This window comes from Lissotriton helveticus, chromosome 10, assembly GCF_964261635.1.
Source record: "Lissotriton helveticus chromosome 10, aLisHel1.1, whole genome shotgun sequence".
NCBI classification, from domain to species: domain Eukaryota; kingdom Metazoa; phylum Chordata; class Amphibia; order Caudata; family Salamandridae; genus Lissotriton; species Lissotriton helveticus.
In genome coordinates, this window is record NC_136071.1 from 823260204 (window position 1) to 823283009 (window position 22806).

General features: G+C 42.3%; 1 protein-coding gene across 1 annotated transcript in view; it reads right to left on the minus strand.

Annotated features, from left to right (window-relative positions):
- MYO3A (myosin IIIA) overlaps positions 1-22806 on the minus strand; it is an 869350-nt gene that overhangs the window by 75898 nt on the left and 770646 nt on the right. The window contains exon 30 of the mRNA XM_078662798.1: positions 6910-7057. Coding sequence (XP_078518924.1) covers positions 6910-7057 — 148 coding nt within the window. The remainder of the gene's footprint in view (positions 1-6909; positions 7058-22806) is intronic.

The window sequence follows — 22806 nt, forward strand, 5'->3', positions numbered from 1 at the left end:
TCTGGCCACTGTATCAATTTCTCTCTATTCCTGTGATACTTGTCAGGGAGCTCTTTCCTTCATCCCGGACAGTGATTGATAAAAACAGCTCATTATTTATCAGATAGGCGAAACTGATGCATTGCCAATGCTTTTTTTTTTATTAATTAGGATCCATAAAATGAGAACAAGTGCAGCCCAGGCGTCCTTCAACAGAAGTCACTGCAGTCTACCACCCTGGTGGAGAGCAGGCCACCCTCCAAAGTATAAATAAGACCCGTTCTCTTCGATTCTTCCAAGTGCAGAATCTGCTTGGTGAAATAAAAAGCAAAAAAACCAAATAATTATATAAAAAAATAAGTTTATTACTTTCATGTTTCAAGATGTGTCACGTAAAAGTGGGTGGGTCAAAGGTGAAAGAGCCCCACGACCTTATTAGTTAATTTTTGGGCACTCATTTATTTTCTTACAAATTTAGCACTAGTACATTCTCGCAATGAGATACACGGTAACTGTTTTATTTTTTTTAAAGAGTTAAAATGCTCTAAAAGAGTTCCTGAATATATTTATAAGTTTGCACAATTTAGGCTTCTGTTAAAGGATATATGCTCATCTGTTAAGGACAATCCAATGGACAATTATTTTTAAAATGTTAGGCGATTTTCAAAAGTGACTCCGAATTACCCTCCACAGTTTAGAATTTGAAACCCAGTGTTCCTAATCGTAGAGGCTGCTGATGATATGAGACTATGTGACCCGTGCATATTTTAATTGCAAAATTGTCTGCGTGGCCACCAAATTGCATAGGCTCGATTCATGTGCCTTGTGCAAAGCAAGCACATCTCGTTCACATTATATCTACATTTCACATTTTCCGTTATATTTTTTTTCACACTGTGAAAAATATTAGTCACAAGTGAGTCGAAGTCAACCTTATTATATGAACAATTGCACCTGTATGTGATTATTTTGGGGTAATGTGTCTAAAAAAGCTGCAATATCGAAAAGCAGAATAGAGTCTTCAGGCATTGTTTTATATTTCGCATGTTTTATTACGGAGGCAAATTTCAGAATTCTATTTGACAGCCGGCTGTCAAATGACTAATGCTGTCCTATTCAGAGATAAATGCAGACGTGCAGCTCTGCGTGCCATGGAAAGCGAATCTTGCAACTGCAACAATACAGCTGCAAATTGACATATTTAACTAGCGAGGCCGAGGAAACCTGAGCCATTATCATTTAAACTCAGACATTAATTATACAAATCAAATGTCATCTGGTGAAAGGAGGAAGAAAAGGCTGGCTGCCCCTGACAGGCACTGATTACAGCCTTTATCGGGGAGGGGCCAGAGAAGACGGCACTCCGAGTAAAAATTACGTTTTCAGGAAGGCAATTATTGCTTTCAGTTATTAGAGACGATGCAGCGGTAACTGGCATTTGTTTCCAAAATGCTCTTTTCAAGCGGCAGGTGCAGCACGAGCTATTTAAGACTGGAATAGTCTAGAAAATGTAACGTCAGCATCATTAACGTAAAGAAAACAAAGCAAGAGCATGTGTCTACAGGTTTGGACAATGATAAAAGCAGGCAATTTGGGATTTTTGGGATCTTGGTACTTAAAATCAGAAAGGATGATGATAGAATTAGGGTTGACATTTACATTATCTCCTGTCACCACATCCCTGACCTTTCTAGCACTCGCATGTTTTCCTGATTACCCAGTTAAGGGTTTTTTCTCTCTGCATTTTGCGATTTTTAGTCCTGCTTAAAAACAAGACTACAAGTTCAAGAATGTAATGAATAAACCCGGACCGGATGAAGGATACACGCAAGATCCTTGGAAAACTGGACGCTAAGATGTCCCTTTGCCACTTTGTAGACGTTACACAATTTCGGGGGTGGGAGGCTAACTCACACTTTTTATTATTTATTTTTCTGTGTATATGAGTTAATTTATTTTTCTGTAAAAATTGAACAAGAGGCTCAACAATTCTCCACTATGTAGTAGTGAGGCAATGGAGTGGTCAAGCGATGTAGTGGAGGTGATTTAATGGCGGCACACCTACAGCTGCATTTATTTCCAGGGGCATAGCTTCAAGGGGGGTGTTATGCCGCCCTAGTACATTTATTCTGTAGTAAATAGTTGGGTACAGTGAGGTGTTTGCCAATTTCACTTGCGACAGACACACACACATACACAATTATTTGACAAGACATTGAGTTATCAATACCCCTGACAATCCACACTCGTCTCCCGTCCTGCTGCTCCATAAGCCCCCCTCCTGCCCTGTTTCTCATATAATGTATTTCATCTAGCGTGATTGTGGGGAAATCTGAAGCTCACCCCACCAAATCTTTCTGACTAAGCTACGCCCCTGTTTATTTCCCATGGAATGTAGTAGTTCTACACTCATGTTATTGTTTTTCCACTGAAAACATCTAATATGCGCTGCTATTAAGAGTGTAAAAATATTTAGGACAATTAAGACAAATATGAACATTTGAACCAACAACTTTCCTATAACGTGGGCAGGTACAGAAAACATATGGCTATCACTGCATTTTGATGCTCCACACAGTTCTACTGATTGTGAGTGACTGAGCGCAGGTGGAGTGTGGTATCCTCAATGAAGATTTGTTATGTTTCATATAGGTACCCTAATATAGGCCCAGGTAACACCATACGCTTCCACCTACATCACCTCCCCTACACTACACAGTAAGGAGCCTTTTAGGATTGAGCCTTTACCTAGTTCTAGTCCTGGGTGCAGATGTAGAGTTTCCCTGAACAATAGTATTCTATGACTTCGTCTTTAGATTGACACAGTATGAATGAATATTCATAAGGGTTCTTGGAAACCAGGTTGGGGCTACATTCACCTGCATAATATCTACGTACCAGGTTAATCCCATATGTCATACTCAAATCCAACATTGGCTAATACAAGAAACAAGGGACTAAGGAACCTTAGATACTTTCTGTATAATTACAGTACCCCTTGCTAGTGTTAGACAGAGGGCACCAAGACTTCTAGGCTGACACACTGACCAGAGACGCTGAGGCTCCTGCATGCAGATGTTTCAGCTGACAGTGGTCTAAACATCCCTTGCAGGGTGTCCAACTCGAAACCAGGATGTGGTCCCACACTCTCTCGTTCAGGTAAAGGGGTTAGACTAAACCTAGAGGGATTCTTGGCTTCACATCTACTCACATGCTAGGTACACTTAGGTACATCTAGATAGGCATCGTAGGAGTGCACGCTTTCTTTTATCATGCATTTCATGCATTTTATATCCATGTATGGGTACATGACTATTGCAAAATGGTAGAACTGTACTAACCTTTTATATTCACTGTACTGCTGATCATATTTCTCTACTACAGTCTAACGGTTGTCGCAGCACATATATTTTACACTCGAAGAACAACTGTTTCTTCTGTGTAACTCTCTGGGAGAAACTAAGTGAGCACGGTTGACTGAGTGAAAGGTAGTACATTGTTTCCACGATTCTAGGAGATCAGGGTTGTCATGTTCTAAGGTTGCCAGAAATTATTCTCTCCCCGATAAGAGGTGAATATAGTGGCACTGTGAGCTAGCTAATACAAACAGGCTAACATACTTGGTGGGAGTGCTCGGAGTTAGTCTACCACCAATCTTACAGTTTATGTTATTCAAACGTGCAGGTGCTGTATGGGTAATATAGGAACTGCACTACAGACTAGCGCTGGTGCCTTAGGCAGCATCGGACCCCCAATAGTCGTAGCTCCATCGCCCTTGCCTACCTGGCCTAGAAATAATGCTAAATAGCATCTGTGTACTATGATGACTGTTGCATGGTAAATGGCTCTGGGAGGTGAAGTGAATGTATTGAGGGGGACCCTAATGTGGCTTGGGCAACGCCTCAGTGCTGGGCCAACTGTTCTATAAATAAGGCTTAATCCCTCTCACTCGCTGGACATTGTGGTGTCCCTGCAGTAAAGGTACATGAACATTTTAGCATCCCAGGAAGTACCAGCTTTGTTTCTTCTATTTTGTGGGCATGTGCCTCTTATGCACCACCTACTGGTGGGGAGCTTTGCAGCACCTCACGAAAGGAGGAAAAAATATTTTAGGGGCACCGATGCATAACACTGCACGTAATTTAGTGAAGGCCTTACCGCCGGCTGTAGAACCTAGTAGGGATCTGATCCCATTGGAATATAGGAGCCCATGCCACATGTGACATACAGTAACCAGCAGAAGAAAATCAACATGGGCTAGTCAGTGCAGCATTGAATGTTTTGATTAGTGTGAATTGACATGGGAAAGACATGGGCTGGTACAAACGTATCAAGTCTCTTAGATAAATAAAGTGGGCAAGTACACAAGAGCCCTTCCTGAAATGCTGGCCCACACAAAAAGATGCCCCTAATTTGTTGCACCAAATGAGACATGATTCTTCCATAGCCATAACAGATGATACACATAAATATAAGTATAGTCATACTAGACACTAGAGACAAGATTATATGTTGTGACAATTCACTTCAACCTGGGGTATGCTTGATCCTGAAGAAATTTTCTGGTACATCATGGCACGGAAAATATGCCAAAGACCTAAACTCACGAGCAGTCTCAGCTACCTGTAAAGGCGCAGCGTTAGACCATCTAAAACATGGCTGAGCTACCAGAACAGACTAAGTGCCTGAATGTCCACCTGATCATGGAGGACTGAAACATAAGCTTCTTCGATCTTAGGGGATGTCACCTTTTTTGTCACTAAAATAGTCAAATGGTATGCTGGCACTACCACAAAGCTCTGGTCCTGTCCAAAGTCTATCATTGTCTGTCTCTTAACTTAGAGGCAGGATCACTTTCCTGCAAGCAGAAGACCAATTCCCTATAAAAATGCTGAAATCCTTTTTGCCAACTTCACCCAACTAGTACAGCAACAAAGACAGAAATGATGCAGTGAAAAAGGTGTCCCAATGTATTATATATGATGTTAGTCCAAGTTAGGATCAAGGTCAGGAGCGGAGATCATGTATTTTCTTTCCACTACAACGGAACAGGCATCAAAAGTGGGATGAATCACCAATTCTTTCAGGAGAGATAGGCAGCATGACACAACAATTCCAGGTCCCATTGGGAATTAATTGAGGCTTCGTCAAATTCCACAGGCCATGTCCAATCTCAAGAAGACAGAACCATGACAATGGACCCATATGCTACAGTGACTTGGCTGACTGGTGCACGGTTCCCACTGTGCTGCTAGCTTGCAAGTCTGCCCGCAGATCTTGTAGGACCTTTCCCAAAGAGCCTACATAGTGGAACACAGCTTGAATGGGTGCTGAGTTCATCTAAGGGTGACTATGGTAACACACACCAAAGCTCAAGGTTTCATTGTGCCCTGCAGTTGTATTACATCAGGGGTTGTACACTGTCTTTTGTTGTTATCTTTTACATGTTAACTTCCCAAAAGTATTATTTTGAATTTTTTATTTCCAATGTTTTTAACTTTCCTTTAATCTTTTCCTGGTTTTTGTAACCTTTTCATTTTTCACTAATGGTGTCCCATTTCCAAAATCTGTTTTATGACAGTTTTTTAAGCTTATTTTCCCTGTTTTACTTTTGAATGTAACTTTTATATCTCCCACTTTCCAATCTATTACTTTTTGTAACTTTTTCCTTGTCTTTTCTAAATGTTTTTGTTTTTCTTATGGGTTTTGTCATTTAGCGCACTTCTATGGGTGGTAGCACCCTTATGCTCGTCTTTTTTCACTCCTGTTCTTCCTCTGTACTATATTCTGTTTACCTCATCCATTTCTACCCACTTTCAAAATGTTATTGTCTCAATTATTTGACTCATTTTTGTTGGGAAATATACCTTTCAAAGTAATAACTCAAGAAGTGAAAAAATAGCATTTGTGTGGTATTGCCATGTCTAGGAATTGTGGGATTGTATGTTCAAAGACCCAAAAAAGAGGAGATTTTACTAGCTTGAGGTTTATTGTTAAAGTATTTTGTATTCATTCGGAAATAGCATTTTTTGTGTTTCAGGTCACACGGAGAAGGATTTTTCTTCGTGTGTGGGGTTGTTATAGTAGAAGGGAAGAGATGTTTAGGTCTTCTATGGAGCACACTAATCCTATTGATGTACCCTAAAGGGCTAATACAGGGAACACTTGTTGATGACAGGTGGATCAGAGGAGACAGAACAGAGAGGGAAAGGAGATGGTTTGTGGGGAGATACCCAGAATGGGGGCCAAAAACTCTAACTCTCAAGACTCTAGAACTATTCTTAAGATTAATCAAACCTCCAATATGCCCAACACCTTCGCTTGTGCACCAAATGTTAAGGCATGCTGGGGCGTGTACACTTCTACAGTCTTCCCGTGCTTCCGGTGGAAACTGTAAGCATGTGAAATAGGATATAATGCGGTCCTACTTCACTATCTTTTGGGATACTCGAAAATATTCCCGGCTGAATCCTAATATTCACCTAATGTATAATGTTAGAGTTAATATGACTTCTACGACTACTGCACCACCATCCATATATTGCAGTGGTTCCATTGCTCCAGCACAGCCAGACTTTGCGCACTCTGCCAGCCTGAAAGAGTGCTGTCATACTATGAGATGGGGAAAAACAAGCCCTTCTGCCTCCCATCACAGGCACCTCTGTACCGCAGTATGCATTGATCAATGGGTATTTATTCAGGCACTTAAAATGCAAGTGTTCCCATTCATGATCCACAACAGGAAATACCATGTTTTCAATTTATTAGCAAATTAGATATGTAGAGGGTTAAGTAGCAAGGCCATGTGATGAATTCAGTCACATATTCTTTAATTTTCAAATATCTGGCCATGATTACCAGCTCCTTCCTCATGGGGATGTGAGTTAAATTCTAAATTGATAGGTAAAATGTATAACTGTTGAATTTTACCTGAATTGTAATGATGAGGAGGAACGTGTCCGTTTGCAAGTTTTTGTTTGGAGAAGACGCCATTCTTTCCAGGTGTTAGTCGATTAGAAATGATCATCTCGTTAAGTTTCTCCTGCAGAATAATATATTCATCTGATAATTTAGAAATCTGAAAAATAAATTTACAATCATGAAATACTCCTATGTATACATATGTCTTCTGTAAATTTAAAGCAATAACTGTTAATGGGACATTTGAATTGCTTTCAACTTTTATAGCTGTGATTTGACAAATCCCACAGCACTTCATTATTAAGTGAGTTATTTCCTATAAAATACAGAAATAAACATTTGAACTGGACACAAGCATGCAGATTACCCAACACTTTTAATTTAAACCATATGCAAAAGCTCTGTCATTCTGAAGATAATTACTTATTTAGTATAAATTGTGTGTGTTTCTAGCAAGGTTCCCTTATTTCAGTAAATATCTTTAATGCTCCTAGATTAAGGCATTTACCATTACATTTACAGATTATCCATTCTCACTACTTCTGTACCTTCTCTTCGTACCTTTGAGTTGATGAGGAATACATGTATATTTACAGCCAAAAATGAATTTGATGGGGGCAAAAGCGTTTTGGAGTTGATTTGTCTGAATGCCACCATAAGGGGTAGAAACATGATCTGCACGAATAATTGACTTAGCCATTACTTATAAATGGAAAGACAGATGTAAGTGTGACTGAGATGACGATTTGTGATTCTTTTTATTTAAAGACAGGCATACTTCATTGTTTCATATTATAATTGATGAACTCTGATGATATCTACTCTGACGTATTTTGGAAAGGATTTAGCAGTCAAGAGAAAGACACAGTACAAAAAAGCAACATGGACAATTATATCTGAGTAACTGTGAGATACAGGGATGTGTAAAGTTTGAGTTGTCTATTAAGTCACCCTGAAACGGCATCACACGGACGGAGACGCTTATCAGTGAAGCTTCACATGCCCTCTCAGCGCAGGTCTGCAGAGTTTCACAGACTTCTTGAAAAACTGTCTTTCATTACTCACATTTTAGAGCATACCCTCCCTCAATTGTGGGGAGTGCTTCAAAGTTATGGTTCTAGATGGTGATAATTTGATTTATTCATGAGGTAAGATATGGTACATCACTAGTTTTGGAGCTGGATAGGTCTTTTTCTTTATAGTTCTAGATTAAGTCGTAGCTGAGAAATCTTTTATTGAGTAAGAAATATTCTTCCGTTATAGATGTAGATTTTTTCTTAATGTTTTGACACCTAGCGGCACTTTATTGGCACTTTAATAATAGCGGCTGTTTTGGTTTACGCTACCATATTTGGTGTTTATAGCTTCCAGTAATGTTTTAAGTTTTAGCAATGCTCAACACTGGGGGCATGCTTTGTAGTGGCTCACATTTATGGTGGATTAGAAAATCATTGTTCAACTGAGATATGAGCAGACGGTACTTTTTGAACTCAGAGTTGTTTCCAAGGTCTTGTTTAAGTTTTTCTTTATTCTATTAGATTCATTGTGCAACATATCATCCTGAAGATGGTCTAGTGGACCTTTGTGGCTGTTTAGAGACCGAAACGTCGACGCAATAACATCCTTTTTGTTATATATTGTGTGGTTTCATGAGCACAGAAATTAATGCAAATGTATAATTATTCACAATGTATGGCTCAAGTGATGTACAATCCATACTGAGTGTCTAACAAAAGGGTGTTTGAACACTACTATTAGTTTCACAACTGGTGTAGTAGTGTAATTGTTGCCGTACATGAAAAAGAATGAATGTATTTTCATGGTTTTAAGAGATTATTGTACTAATATTGTGATTAAATTTAAACTATAAATATATAAAAAGTGATAATATATATATTTCTTGGAAATTTCCCTGACTTGCGAAGAATTTGTACAAATATGTGACGAAGTTGAATATTGAAAAGATCATATGAATGAATCCTCAAGGAACATTGTATAATTGTTATTGATGATACCCAGTCCCTGGGGGAATATTGGGTTGCCCTATTCTTGTTGTAACTTGTTACACATAGGCTGCTCTTTTTCTGTTTGCACCATGATGCACATAAAAAATACGAGTGCCCTGTGCAACCAAGGAAAGTGCACGTTATTACAAAGAATGAGCTGCCCTTGGGGCAGCCGCAAACTTGTACTGTCCTATTGGGCAGCGCTTTCAAGTGATTTACAGATCGGCTGCTTTAAAGCTGCTGCATGGTTCGCTGTGCAGGCGGCAACCCACCCGCACTTTGAGGCGAAATTACAGATCCAATTGCAAGCATGTGCAGTCAGTGACTACAGTCCCTTCTGTAATACCAAAGTGCCCTGGGACGGACAAAGCAGGCACACACACCTGTTGCATCTCAGGGTACTTTCTGTTGTATGGCCCTTGTAAGGCATTCCCAATATGTGACCTTGCAGGCTTTGCAAACATATTGCAGTGAAATACTGCTCCATGGTCATGTAATATTAAGCAGGAATGAATCCTACACAAAGTAAAAAGGAGGATAAAAGCATGGTTTGCCTTCTACGTTTGTGAATGCTCAAAACCAAGCCTGTTTGTGAAAACCCCCAGCTTTTTTGATTTTTGCATCATTGATTTGTGGTCCTCTGTTGAGGCCTTGGACCTCCTAACAGAGTCTCACCCAGTGTAATGCTCTATGTTTATGAGCTGTAACCTCCAGGGTCCAACTTTTAATATAACGTCAACTGCTGTGCAGGAGGGTATGTGGCTTTGAGTAAGGTTCTAAGTTAACGTGCACAAGTGTACAGATGTGTAGGTTGAGAGAGGAAGACTCATCTGGCTCAGGCGAGGACCTCTGTATAGGTATCTTTGGACTACACAAACTAGTATGCTTTCAGTTGAGATTAAAAGGGATTGCACCACCCCATTTTTTATAAAGAGCAATGTGTGATGCATTAATATACACTATCTGTGTAAATCTTTCTTTTTTACTGTGATTTCAGATTGGAAGGTGATACAAAGGTCGGAGTTGCTGTCTTGTATATAACATAGTGTTTCTTGAATATAAATGTGAGGTTAAATCTGACTTATTTAATTTCTTTTATGTATTTAATGCTTTGGCATATTTCTCTGAGCCAGCACTCAATGAGATGTGTATTTGGAGCTGTCTCACGGGGAGAGTTACTTGCTCTGGAACACCACTGGCAGGTCAAAAGCCCCTGAACACAAAAAAAACATTTTAGGGAGTGTATGATTCACCTGCTGAAGTAAGGGGATGGGGTTTGAGTTTTTAAAGCTATTACTGTATACTCAATGGGTAAGCTAGATATGGGATACTCCTAAGGCTCAACAAAAGGAAGGTTCAAACCTCTGTCTCAGCTTCTCAGCAGTATGTCCCTTTGCAGTTCTTCGAATGGGAGGAGGTGGCAGTATGCCAGATTTGACATAACGTGACGCACAGACTGATGTGCCACAGTTTGGAGAGAACAGCAATTTTTGAGTCCTCCCAGAAGACATAACAGTAGTAGATAGGCAATGGGCTGGTCTTGGTTAGTAACACTAAGTGCTAGAGAAATTATATGGTACTCAAGTTGGATTGCTGCCCCACTACTACTTGAATGACGCTCCAGCTCCATGTTTGGGCTCCAGCACAGTCTTGGATAGATGAGGGGAAGAGGCTGTAACACTGGAAAAAAGACATGCTTGGGCTGAAGCACCCTCTGAGAAGTCTGGAGACTCCTGGCTTGAATTGTGTATCTCCCCATGGAGCTAATAACATTGACTCCTTGCCTCACTCCCAGGCTAAGTAGAGGAGGGAGTTGCCAGTCTGGACTAATCCTGCAGTGGGTACCCACGGTGTGGAAATTGCAGACACTTGCTGGACACACATGGTCCAGCAAGAGGGAGTAGGCCTGGATGGCTGGGGAGTACAGTCAATGAAACTGGTATGTTGTGGAGGAACCCAGGTCAGGAAGGCACAAGGGCTAGACAGGAGGGCAGAATCGGGCCCCCTCAGTCAAACGGTTTCTAAGGAAGCTATAGAGGCTCAGGAAAGTTGCCAAAATCCTCTTCATAATTACCATAAAAATCTAGGGGTCAATAAGCCCTTTAAAACTCTCACTGGAGCAGACAACTAGAACACAACAGTACCATTCAGCAAAAAAAGAACAGAGTAGCAACACAAGATATCAGTGAATATATGAGCTGCTCATGCGCAGCATTCTAACATTTGCCAAATGTACCCTGAACCCTGGAGCTGGGGCCACCTAAAGCATACAAGAAAATATTACTGTCACTGTTCATTGCCAACCTGGGGAGCCCATTTGTGTGGGCATGCTAGTGGGACCGTGTGATAGGTGTGCTTTTTAAAATTGCCCCCTGGCGATTGCCGTGCTTTTTAAATTTGCCTTTCAGTAGAAGTGTGAAAATGTGTGGGAACCCCTGAAACTCACAGGACTGAATAAGTAATCTCTCTTGCACCACTCTTACTGAGCCTATAAGGCATTCCCATGTCGTGGAGGATCCTCAGGGCACCAATAACATTGTTAATCGGTCGCTTCACCCAAGAAGAACAGAGCTGGCAGGCGGGAAGATCAGGACAGCCAGCTCCACTGCCCAGCAAGGAGTGAAATGTGCTAGGTAAGGTGAGGGGGCCAACATGCCCTTGCAACTGGAGATACATTTTTTAAAAACATTTGTGATATACAGCACAACATTGATTTTGCATTCAACTAATAATTGTGGAGTACTCCTGGAAAGCTATGAAAGGTGCTGCTTTCCAGGAGTAACCTTTCTGTGTGAATTTAGGCCAAAGAATTAACACCCAAACCATAGTTACGGCTAGTTCATTGTGTGCTAGTCATTATCACCAAACTTTGTGGGGCTAGTGGAAACCCAACAAGTCCCTCCAGTGTTTGGGGCCCTCAATATACTGGCCCCTTTGAAGCTACCTGCCCGTAAAAAAATTCTTCCTTCAGCCCCCTGGTATAATGACAAACTCAGCCTGTTAAAACAAGCCTGCAGTCGTTCTGAGTGAGCCTGGAGAAAAATCCTTGAGGAGCATGAAAGAATACTATATAAATCAAGTATTAAGGAATACAAACTTGTACTGGCAGAAGAAAAATCCAAATACTGTACATATAAAATTGAAAACTCATCTTCCACTAAAGAGTTATCCAAGCTAGTACAACAGCTCCCAACCTCTCAACTCACAGCAGAACCAAAGAACTCACAGGTGTTCTACGACCAACTGGCCACTTTCCTTCAGTCTAATATCATGGATATTAACAAAGGCTTTGATCCGAACTCCAGATCGTCCACTAAAACACCGGTATCCAGCAGGCTTACCGATGAGGTGTCTTTGGATCCCGGTATCAAGAACAGAGGTCTCTCAAAATTCTCTGATCTCTCGCCCCTAATTGTTGCACAATATCTCCTGAGAATGCATGCAGGATCACCCATGGAGGCTTGTCCACCATCAGTTATCCATATGGCAGCAAACACCATAGCCTAGCCCCTCTGTAAACTCAAATAATGTGATTCTACCCAGAATTTATCCGCATAGTTGGAAACATGCCAGCTCCTAAACAAACCTAACCTAGATCCAGGGGACTGTAAGAATTATAGTCCCATATCCTTGCTTCCAGTTCCTGCAAAAATCTTGGAGCTGCATCTCAATAAGCAGCTGAAGGAAACTGCAGAACAACAATCATGGCTTAATGATTCTCAGTTTGGATTTAGGAAACACCATGGGACGGAAACGGCCTTGATATTTGCCACTGATTACATCAGGCACACCGTGGATGAAGGACAGGGGGTGGTGCTGATTCTCTTGAATCTGTCAGCAGCATTTGAGACTATCTCACATATTTTGCTGCAGGACAGACTGCAGAGTCTTGGTATCTTTCATCAAGCACTAGCCGTCCTGCCTTAATTCCTGACAGGTAGATCTCAAAGGGGGAAATTACAGTATTTTCACTCTGATTCCTTTGTATTACCTTGTGGAGTACGGCAGGATACTCTTTGAGCCCCACACTTTTCAATCTATATGTGGCACCTTTACCAACCATGATTCACTCATTTGAATTGGCGGTAGTGTCATATGCAGATGACACACAGATCATGCTTACTATCCCCAAAGGCTCATGCTCATCGTCAGAAAACATTTTCGGTGCATGACGAAAGTGGCAGAATGGATGTCTGTTAACTTCTTGAAAATTAATGGGGAGAAAACAGAAGTGATGATATTCAGGTCAGGGACATCAAAGTGGGACAGCAGGTGTTAGCCTTAGGATGCTGCCCTGTCCCGAGCAAGAAGTCTAAGAACCTTGGAGTTCTGATGGATATTGAACTTAATTTTAATGTTTAAATGAACTGTACCATCCCTACGTGCACCTGGCTCATAAGGATGCTTAAAACAATCTTCCCTCTCATCCAACGAGCAGCACGGACTCCAGACTCGATAACTGCAACTCACTATATCTGGCCGCTAATAGGAGTATGCAGTACAAACTTCAGGTGCTGCAGAATGCATTGGCAAGTCTTGTTCTGGACATTCCCAGTAAACAATCTGCCAGGAAGGTACTAGAATCCCTGCACAGGTTCTCTATCGAAAAATGTATTGGCTTCAAGTCACTCTGCATGGTACACAAGTCATTCTATCTTCCCTACCAGTCAAGATTAAAAACAATGTCCAGCTGGCACTCCCCCAGTAGACCCCTTCGAATCTCGCTTCAAATGTGACTGGTGGTACCAAGAATGAAAAAAGAGGAAATGGGGGAACAGAGCATTCTTGGTGGCAGCTAGCAAACTTTTGAAACTCCCTTCCTCCCGCCCTTAGGTCTATTCCACTTATTTTACCGTTCAGAAAAGCTCCTAAGACCTGGCTTTTCTCGGCCTAGCATCTATCTGGGGTACTTTCCTCTTCAACCTTCTTCGTGTCCGGCTGGTCTCTAGTGCCTTTATGCCTTGGGGTGATTGTCGCGCTTTACAAATTGCAAATAAAATCAAAGAGCTCTGAACAACTTTGAATCTCACCCGATAGATTATGCATTATGCATGTTTTGAGTTTTACATATCCCTGCGTTTTATTTTTACAAGATACTAAATATGATAAGGGATATAATTAATTAGCTTTGAGCTCTTCCATGTGCAAATGATCTCTTCCTAGGGCCTAAAAAATAGCAGTGTCCAATATTCTGTAGATCTTTGCAAAAGTAATACCCAACTTACTCTGGATCTGTTTTTGAGCTCCTATACTAGGAGTTAATAGTTGCTGCACCCACATTTCTTAAGATATTCCATATTGTTCCTAAATGTCTGAGTTTGTTTTCTGTACTTAAGTTCACCTTTAATATGAATTCTTGTCTTCATGCAGGATTCCCTTTTCTTCTGGAGACCGAACCATAGGAGATAAGGGACAGCTCAAGGAGCAGATCCAGAAAGCGCGTAAAATCCTCTATCAGCCTCATGCATCTTTTGAGAACTCTTTGGGAACCAGTTCTGGACTTGAAGTCTGGCACTGCCAGATAAGCCAGCCTGAAAGGGCCAGTGAGTGGGCTGTTGTATAGGACCGCATAACAACCCTGGGGTCCAAAATAAACGGCTCACTTTCTGTTCCTTCCAAACTGGCCAAAAACGTCAGCCCAACACTGTCAGGAGCTTATGGGAGAAGAAGCACAGCACAAAAGCTGCAAAACTGATAACAGATCACAGCTGAACAGGCCCCAGTCACCTAAAAAATGTTACTTGATAAAATCAATCTTAAGCACTCTCTACCTCCTCCACCCAAGCTCCGTTGCAATGAACAGAGTGCCATTATTAGCTTCAATACAATGAACATTTAGTCACATTCAAGAAATTCACAAGCGCTCATTACATTTATTTACAAAGTTTTAGGCACTCTGATCGCAATAATATCTCACATATTCTTCTAGAATGATTTCTTTCAGCGTTTTATTTTCTCAGAATAATGGTTCTTGAAGTTGTTACAGCAGCATGTCCTCACAGGAAAGTCAAGAAAGGAGAAGAGTTTTCTTTTTTCTATATTGATGGCCTAGTTTTTTTTATAACCTTTTGTGCTGCCTTTGGGGAAAAATAACTCAAACAATAGCGCCGCTGCCTTCCACAATAGCTCTTTCGATCCTGCTGTTTGTCAATGATTGCTCTGCTGCTTGACTGCAGAAGTGGGTTTTCAAACAACGCCATTTTGTTTTTGTCACGCTTTTCTCCTAAAAAAAAATGCACCTTTAATCAAGTAGTGGACCATCCGGCAAATAAACTTTGCAACTGAAAAGTCTTTGATAATTTGTGTTTTCTTCTTTCAACAGTGTTATTTATATAAGACAGCATAGTGCCGTGAGTGTTGACTACTGAAATCAGCGTGCAAATGTAGTTCACAGGTCTAAATCTAGTCAGAGACACAGATCCCTTCATCCTCAGGGGTTTAATAAAAAATATGTGCAATTTAGTAGGGTATATGTAACACCTGTGGCTATATTACAAATGGTGCGTAACCTGCGTGTGCAGCCCAATTGTGCCACGCGAGCTGAATTAGGACACTTCCAAAGGTTCTCTCTACATTGGCGTTACATAAGGTACCGTGCAGAGGCGCAACTAGAGCCCAAAAAACCGCGGGGGGGGGGGTCTAAGAAAAAAATTCGGGGGGGGGGGTCTAAGAAAAAATTTCGGGGGGGGGCTGAATCTTTACTCAACATGCAGAGTGGAGCTGCAGGGGCTCTTAGAAGGGGTGAAACAACAGCAAGGCCTCTTTAACATGCAAATGGTCTTTTAAAGACCTGTGAAGTGCTCGGGTGCGGCTGTGTGTGTGCCCGGGAAGCTGTCCCATCCCGGGCTGCCACGCACGAGGGGGGACTGAAGCCCTTTGAGTCCAATGGGTGTTGCGCGCCTGGTACTGTGTGCTCCCTTCTGTAATACCCCATGCTAAAGCATCAATGTATTGCTCGAGGGGTGTTTTTTTTCACGGGGAATGCGCCAAGCAAATTGCTACAAAAGCCCATGGTTGTAGTCCTACAAAAGATGCAAAGAAGCACAGCGAGTGCACGTCTTGCACTGCCTTGGGGTGTTTAGCTTGACATGGGAAGATGGGGTTCGGATGGAACTCTCACACCATTTAGGAATGGAGTCAGGGACGGTACCCACCCTCATGGACACGTTTGAACATCCACGGAAAGCGAGGTGGCTACAGCTATACTTAGAAAACAGCAAGTGAGGCCCCCCCATTTGGGTGCTGTAGGAGATGTGGGGCGCATGTGCACTCTCAGGATGGGAGGACATGTAGGTGTTCCTTTATGGTCCGCACATTGTGAATTTATGGGCTGCTGGCTGCAGCTAGCATAGGCGCTGTCTCACAAAGAGGGTATTGTTGAATGAGATGTACATTACGCAACTTTGTACCTACTTGCAGTGCTATGAAGTACAAGCTTTTTTAACACAAATACCACACAGGCGCATGAAGCATAAAACAAAGTGGGACTATCATGGACGTCAATTCACCGAAATAGCCGGGTTAGCGAAAGTGACAGCACACGCTATTTGACTTTTAATTTCACTCAAACACACATGCTTACACATATGCACTTTTCAGTCAAACACAGTCTTTCTAACATAAGCACCCTTTCACCCGCAAGCACGCACAAAACATACATTTAAAAGCATTCTTTATTTGTCTCAGCTGCAGGGTTGGTTTGAGATTAAAAATCGGCCAGGGCACGCTAAAAAAAAGTGGCCCACATTTGCATATTGCCTTTGCAAAACACTGCTTCGGCGAAGTTTTATAAAAAAAAAAGAGGAGGGGGTAAAGAAAATGCACGGATTAGCTTACACTGGTGAAACACACCTGAATATAAGTGAGGCCACTTTTGCTCAGGCCCCTTGCCCCGCTCAATATGCATATGTTAATGGGCCGGCCCTAGCGAGTGAAAGGGAGTGACACCTCTGCCCTTTGATGAAAGGGAGGTAATGGAGGCCCATCAGCCTCCAGAAAGGCCACTCAGGCACCCACTAGCGACGCTGGTGGCATTCCAATAGCGCAGAAACCACCAAATCGCCCCCAGACTGCTCAGAAAAGCAGCCCACAGCTGGAACTAGACACCGGCCCCTCGGGCATTGCCCGAGTGCCCGCGTTACCAATTTGACGCTGCTCAGCTGACAGATAGGGTCATATTGCAGCTAAATGTACTCCAAGTTTTTTTTTTACAGTCATAGTTAATAATATATTATTCACTATTAGTGTAGTAAAAAAAACTCAAATTGAAAACAAGGAAAGTGGTGCCCCAACCATCGTCCATAAGGATGTGCTGCCCCTGTGTTCCTGTCACTGACTTTGAAACCTCTGAGGTCAGGGATCATCAAGGGTAAGCCAGCGTTTGCAGCTGCAATCCTTAGGAACCCTAAGTGACGTCCATGTGTATCTGTACGATTAAAACTCTATTCTTCATGTCAACAGCACTGTTCTGTGAGTTTCATATTTGGTACACAATTTCTAATGCAAATATGTGCTTATAACCGAATTGCCATGTTAGAGTATAAATTAAGGCAATTAATTGTACCACATGACTAGTATATGGTCAGATTCTGTGGCTAGCACAAACAAGTTACTACTAAACCAAATGCAAATCAGAATCGGTCCGTCTTTGTATTGTGGGATTTTCTCGATTTGGGTTTTTATGTCCACCAACTCACATATTAGCACACACTATAGAGTAGACAAACAACGTCCATCAAAAGAGGTTTATCGGTCATCTACAGGCATGACTACTTTTGTTTCATGAAAGATCAGGAATTTAAATGGCACACTCCATGGCACACCTCTTCTCATATGCAATATAATATATGTATGAGGAAAACTTCTACTAACGTTTTGGACATGGTGCTTGTTACTGTACTTCTGCAACTTTGCTTAGTTGTTCTCATTTTGTGTTACCAGGTTTATATTGTAAATTGTTAAGGAAAATATAATAAAAAACAGAATAAAAGAACATTTTTGGGAAGCTTGGACAAGCACCGAAGCAACATGGTGCATTGAAATTGAGCTCCCACCAAGGAAGGTGAATCCTCTCTAATGCTGCTTGATCTGGTTACAGCGGAGGAAGTCAGTGCCCTGTTAAGTGCTCAGGGGCTCTACAGGAACAGTTTGCCATGCCAGAGAACTCGAGCACTGAATGACAGCATAGTGGAAGGCGCCGCACCAGAAGCCGAGGCCGGGCCTCCTTCCCCAGCCCGAATGGATTCAGAAGGTTTGCGGGGGCTGGGCGGTGTTGGAGAGGTGAGGTGAGGCAGCAACATGCCACAAGTGGTTGGAGTGCCCGCTGAGAGGCAAAAAAAGGAGAACTTACCTGCTGGCTGTCAGCCACTGCCTTTCCTCCAACACAGGAACCAGGAAGCACACAGGCTTGCCAGACTCCTCTACCCAATCACAACTCTGCTTTACAGCAGTGTGGTGATTGGTCTGAGCACCATGGTTCGGCGCTCAGAGAGGGACTGGGAGGCGGTGCATGTTCTACAACCAGGCTGTCAAAAACAGCCGGAGGAGAAATGTAAAGTGCACATGACGGTTTGGCCAGCCCAAGACCGACGGCCAAACCGTCATGTGCATTTAAGGTGCAGCAACCACTCCTCCTCCCTCTGGGTCACGGGAGCCCATCCCTGCCCTAATCTAAATTGGCTGCAGAGCAACTGCAAGCTCAATACTAAAAATAAAAAGATAATAACATTCCGTTATCATTTCATTTTTCCTTTACATTGCACATAAAGCAGTGGGGCAATGCTCTTCAGCCTTAGTGGAGTAGCCGCCGCTGAGTGTCACCCAGGCTAGGATCATGGCCTCAGACAATAATTGCTAGACTGTTGAACTGCAGGTACTGGGAGGTGAGGCAGAGAGCTGCCATAATGCATTAGCCACTTCACATTGAAAACAATACGGTCACGATCCTCCCAAATTTTATACTGGAGGTGCAAGCATAATACTGAACATTTGGGAAGGATAAAGTGGAACTGCGGAAATGGAGTCTACAATACATGCTGCCCTTCCCCGCAAAGCTAAAAGTTCTGGCAGAAGGGATATACTATTTTTTTCATGCTCCGAGTTAGGTGTTGGACTTGCTGGATGTCTATAGTCCAGGGTTCGCGCGGAACTGAGATGCCCGGACGAGACCTGATCGGCTGCACCCAGTTCCCAGCTTTGGACAAAGAGGACCGACAGGTGCAGTAAGATGATATAGAGAGACCCAGGCCAATGCTGTAGGTGTGGGCATGTAAGACTACTCCCCAAATTGAGAAAGGGGGTGGGTGGGTTCACCAGAGGTGGGGGGACCCTATGCGAGTACCACACAGACCCCACACACTTACACCCACAAAAGGAAAAGAGTTAATTCACATTGTTACTGTTCATTGAGTAGTAGTTCATGAGGAAAGGGTGAAAAACACCTCGAGGGGTGGGTAGGCCAAAACCTACCGCATGAGGTAGTGGGTGGGAGTTGGGTGGGGTTAGGGGCTTACAATGGCTTTTGAGGGCACAACAACTGGACTGGGTGCAGGATGGTTGGCTCAAAAGGGATGACAGGTAGTCCTGAAAGACCTGCAGAAGTGACTGAAGCACTTGGCTTTCCTTTTTTTTAAATCCTGGAACGTAAATGGGTTGGGCCACAAGGTTAAAAGGGGCATGGTCCGTAGATTTGTTAATAGATACAACCAATGCTTCTTCTAAATTTTTCCTCTTAGTGCGGCAAAAAAAGGTGCTCCGTGCACTGCAGCCAAGGCTGTGTGCACTCAAGACAAGCAACAACTTAACATACAAGTATGTCGAGAATTAAAGCTATCAAAATCTCTGGTGCAGCAAGGGTGCTGAGTGTTCTAAGGCAAACTAGAAAAAAGTGATTAACTCGCCTCTTGGTTGGTATTAAAAGACAGCCGTTAGAAGGATGCAGTGGTCTCTTCTTTTTGCTCCTTAACCTCTCGACTTTTCTTTCTCCCTTTATGCTTTCCTCCACTTTTTCCTCATCCTGTCTTGTTTCTCTTCAATCTATTTCCTGAACTTCTCTCTCATCCAACATCCCTCTAACCTCCCTGCTCTCTGTTATTCCATCCTTATTCTATCTCAAGCCTACATCTAGAGTATGCTTTTTTCGAAATCATCTCTTTGTTATGTTCTTGTCTCCACCTCCTTGCTTGTCACCTCTTTGTATCCTTATTGCTTTTTTTTCTTGCCTTCCTGCTTTCTTTCCCTTCTCTTTTGCTCACCTGGCTGTGTTTCACTTCCCTTTATGTCTTTTCCTCTCCAATTCTTGCTTATTCAGTTCTTTCTTTTTCTATCTCACTCCCATAGCGCATCCTCTCCACACATGCCCTCTTTTCTCACTACTCAAAAATCTCCCCTCCCTCTCTCTTCCAGATCTCCTTCTTACCTCTCCATCTTTTTTGTATTATTTCTGCCAATACTACTTTTTCTCCTTTTTGATCATTTAACTTTCCCTTCTTTCCATTCCTTGCTTATGACTTTTCTCCTACTCTCTGCCTTGCCATCTTTCTTTGTATTCGTTCTTTACTATCTCATGTGTGCATTCTCTCACAGTGTCCCACTTCTTTCTTTATTCTCTCTACTTATTATCCCATTCTCACATGACCATTCCATGTTCCTTCTTTCTCTCCATAGTATCTTACACCGAAAACCTTCTTAGTCCTCTCTTTCGTGTTTGACCCTTCAGTAGTTTCTTAATTTCTGCTAACTTTTCAGTTCATCTTTTACCTTTCACCCTGTCTCTTTGTCCTCTTTTCTACCGCACGACAAGCCCCGTGCACAAAACTATTGAAAACAATGGCCACTGCTCCAGTATGTCTTCCATTTTGGGTTTACCAGTGCCTGCTTGGAACCTGTCTCACTCTCTGAGACAATGGCTTTCCCCCAGGCGCCTTCCTGAGAAAGAGACTGCACAGAGCTAAAGCCAGAGAGGCACTCCAAAATACGTTTTAACAAAAGCCTGTTAAATAAACTGCATCCAGTGCAGAGCAGACTGGCCCTCTCTCATATCTTGGCCTTGCTGCCTTTGCATAGGCTGCAGCAAAAATATCCACGCCACTGACTAAAATCACATGTTTAGATCACAGAAAAGAGAGGCACCCCCTAACGCCCATGCCACACTTGTCTAACCTCTGCAATCTTCACAAGGTGATGGGGCATGCGACATTGGCAAGAGCCAGGTGCTGCTACTAAAAGGCCCTTCCCTACACCTCACTACTTGTGATGCTATGGAAGAGGAACACTGATGTGGGTGTTTGACTGTCTTCTATTTACATCGTGATTACTACTCCTGAAAAAGTTGTAATGTATTCTAATTTGTATTGTGAATCTGGGCACCCTTTTGGACTACATGGCTGAATAGGATGTTGGTTGTAATGTGGGCAATATGGAAAGTGTTGCGTGTGGTGCATGAAGTTCAAAAACATGATTTAAGCATGGTGCTGTGAACATCACTGTACATAAGTATGAGGTGCTGCAGAGCATGTGAAAATTGACAAAGCATTTAGATGAAAACAGTAATTTGCAATTAGGTGAAATGGCACAGCTATATTTTCAGTCACATCTGAAATTTTAGGTGTTTGCAAATTTTTAAGATCATGGTTTAGGACTACAAGAACCATAAATAAATGATAGCTGCCAGAGAGACTTTAAACCTTAACATTTTTCTCTCATGCTTCAAAAGCCCCTTCACTGTGACTTCCTTGAGGCCTTCTGATTTCACACAGTACAGCACAAATCATCCTATTAACATTGGCAAATACTGTTTTAAAGATTCTGTCCCAGATTTACTAGCAGTGCACTGGGTTTGTGCCACAAAAACGACCCAAACCCTGCATAACGCGTTGCGGTGGGACTTAACGTTCCAATGCAAATTGTGATTTAGATTGGAAAGCTGCCTAAAGTAATGCACACTAAAGCAATGCCCTACTTTGTGATAAAGGCAGGCCATCAGGGGGCCTATTGATCTGGGCAAAAGTCACCATTAATGGTACTATAAAACAAGTAGAGACAAACTCCCTTGATATACTAGGCATAGAAATAGTGACCAAGGACAACAGAGTCTTGAATATTTATAACATATACAATCTCCCTGGTCTGGCATCTAAGGAATCACAGGTATTTGCCCAATTGGAGCAGATCATAAGTAAAACACCTACAGGCACAGGCTTAATCTTAGGGGGAGATTTCAACTGTGAGTATGAACCAATAAAAGGGTTGGACTGTATCCACGAGGATGGGGATGTGGTAAATGAGATCCCTGAGTTATCTAGCGTGAAGCAGGTTGCATGCACATCCCTGGCACGGTGAACAACACTTACAACGCAACTTTTACATCGTAGAGCCTTTACAACGCAACCATTACAACGCAAACTATTACAACGCATTGCTCTGGGGGGCGCTCTAGGATAGGGAATAGGTTCATTTACTATCCAATAACCTTCCCTAGTGTCCACGGGGACTGGAGTTGGAATAGTAAATTAAACTATTCACTATCCAACGCCCAAAAGCACTATGCGTTATAATGGACTGCGTTGTAATACTTGCGTTGTAAAGGCATGCGATGTAAATGCATGCGTTGTAGTGTCATACATCCCCCTGGCGCTTCAAATAACAAGTCTAATGACCACGCATGGGCTAAGAGCATGTAATGGTCGACACTTCTGATACACCGAGGGTTCCCACATTTTTTGAGAAGGACATGGAAAGTAAGATAGACTATGTAGTCCTGTCTCTTTACCTATGGCAATATGTAGTAGACTTCAAAGTCAAGAAAATGGTAGAGAGTGACCATCGGCCACTCGAATTAACACTAAAAAGAGATCTTATATCTAGTACTCTGGATTATAAATCTCCTGCTCTAGATATTAGT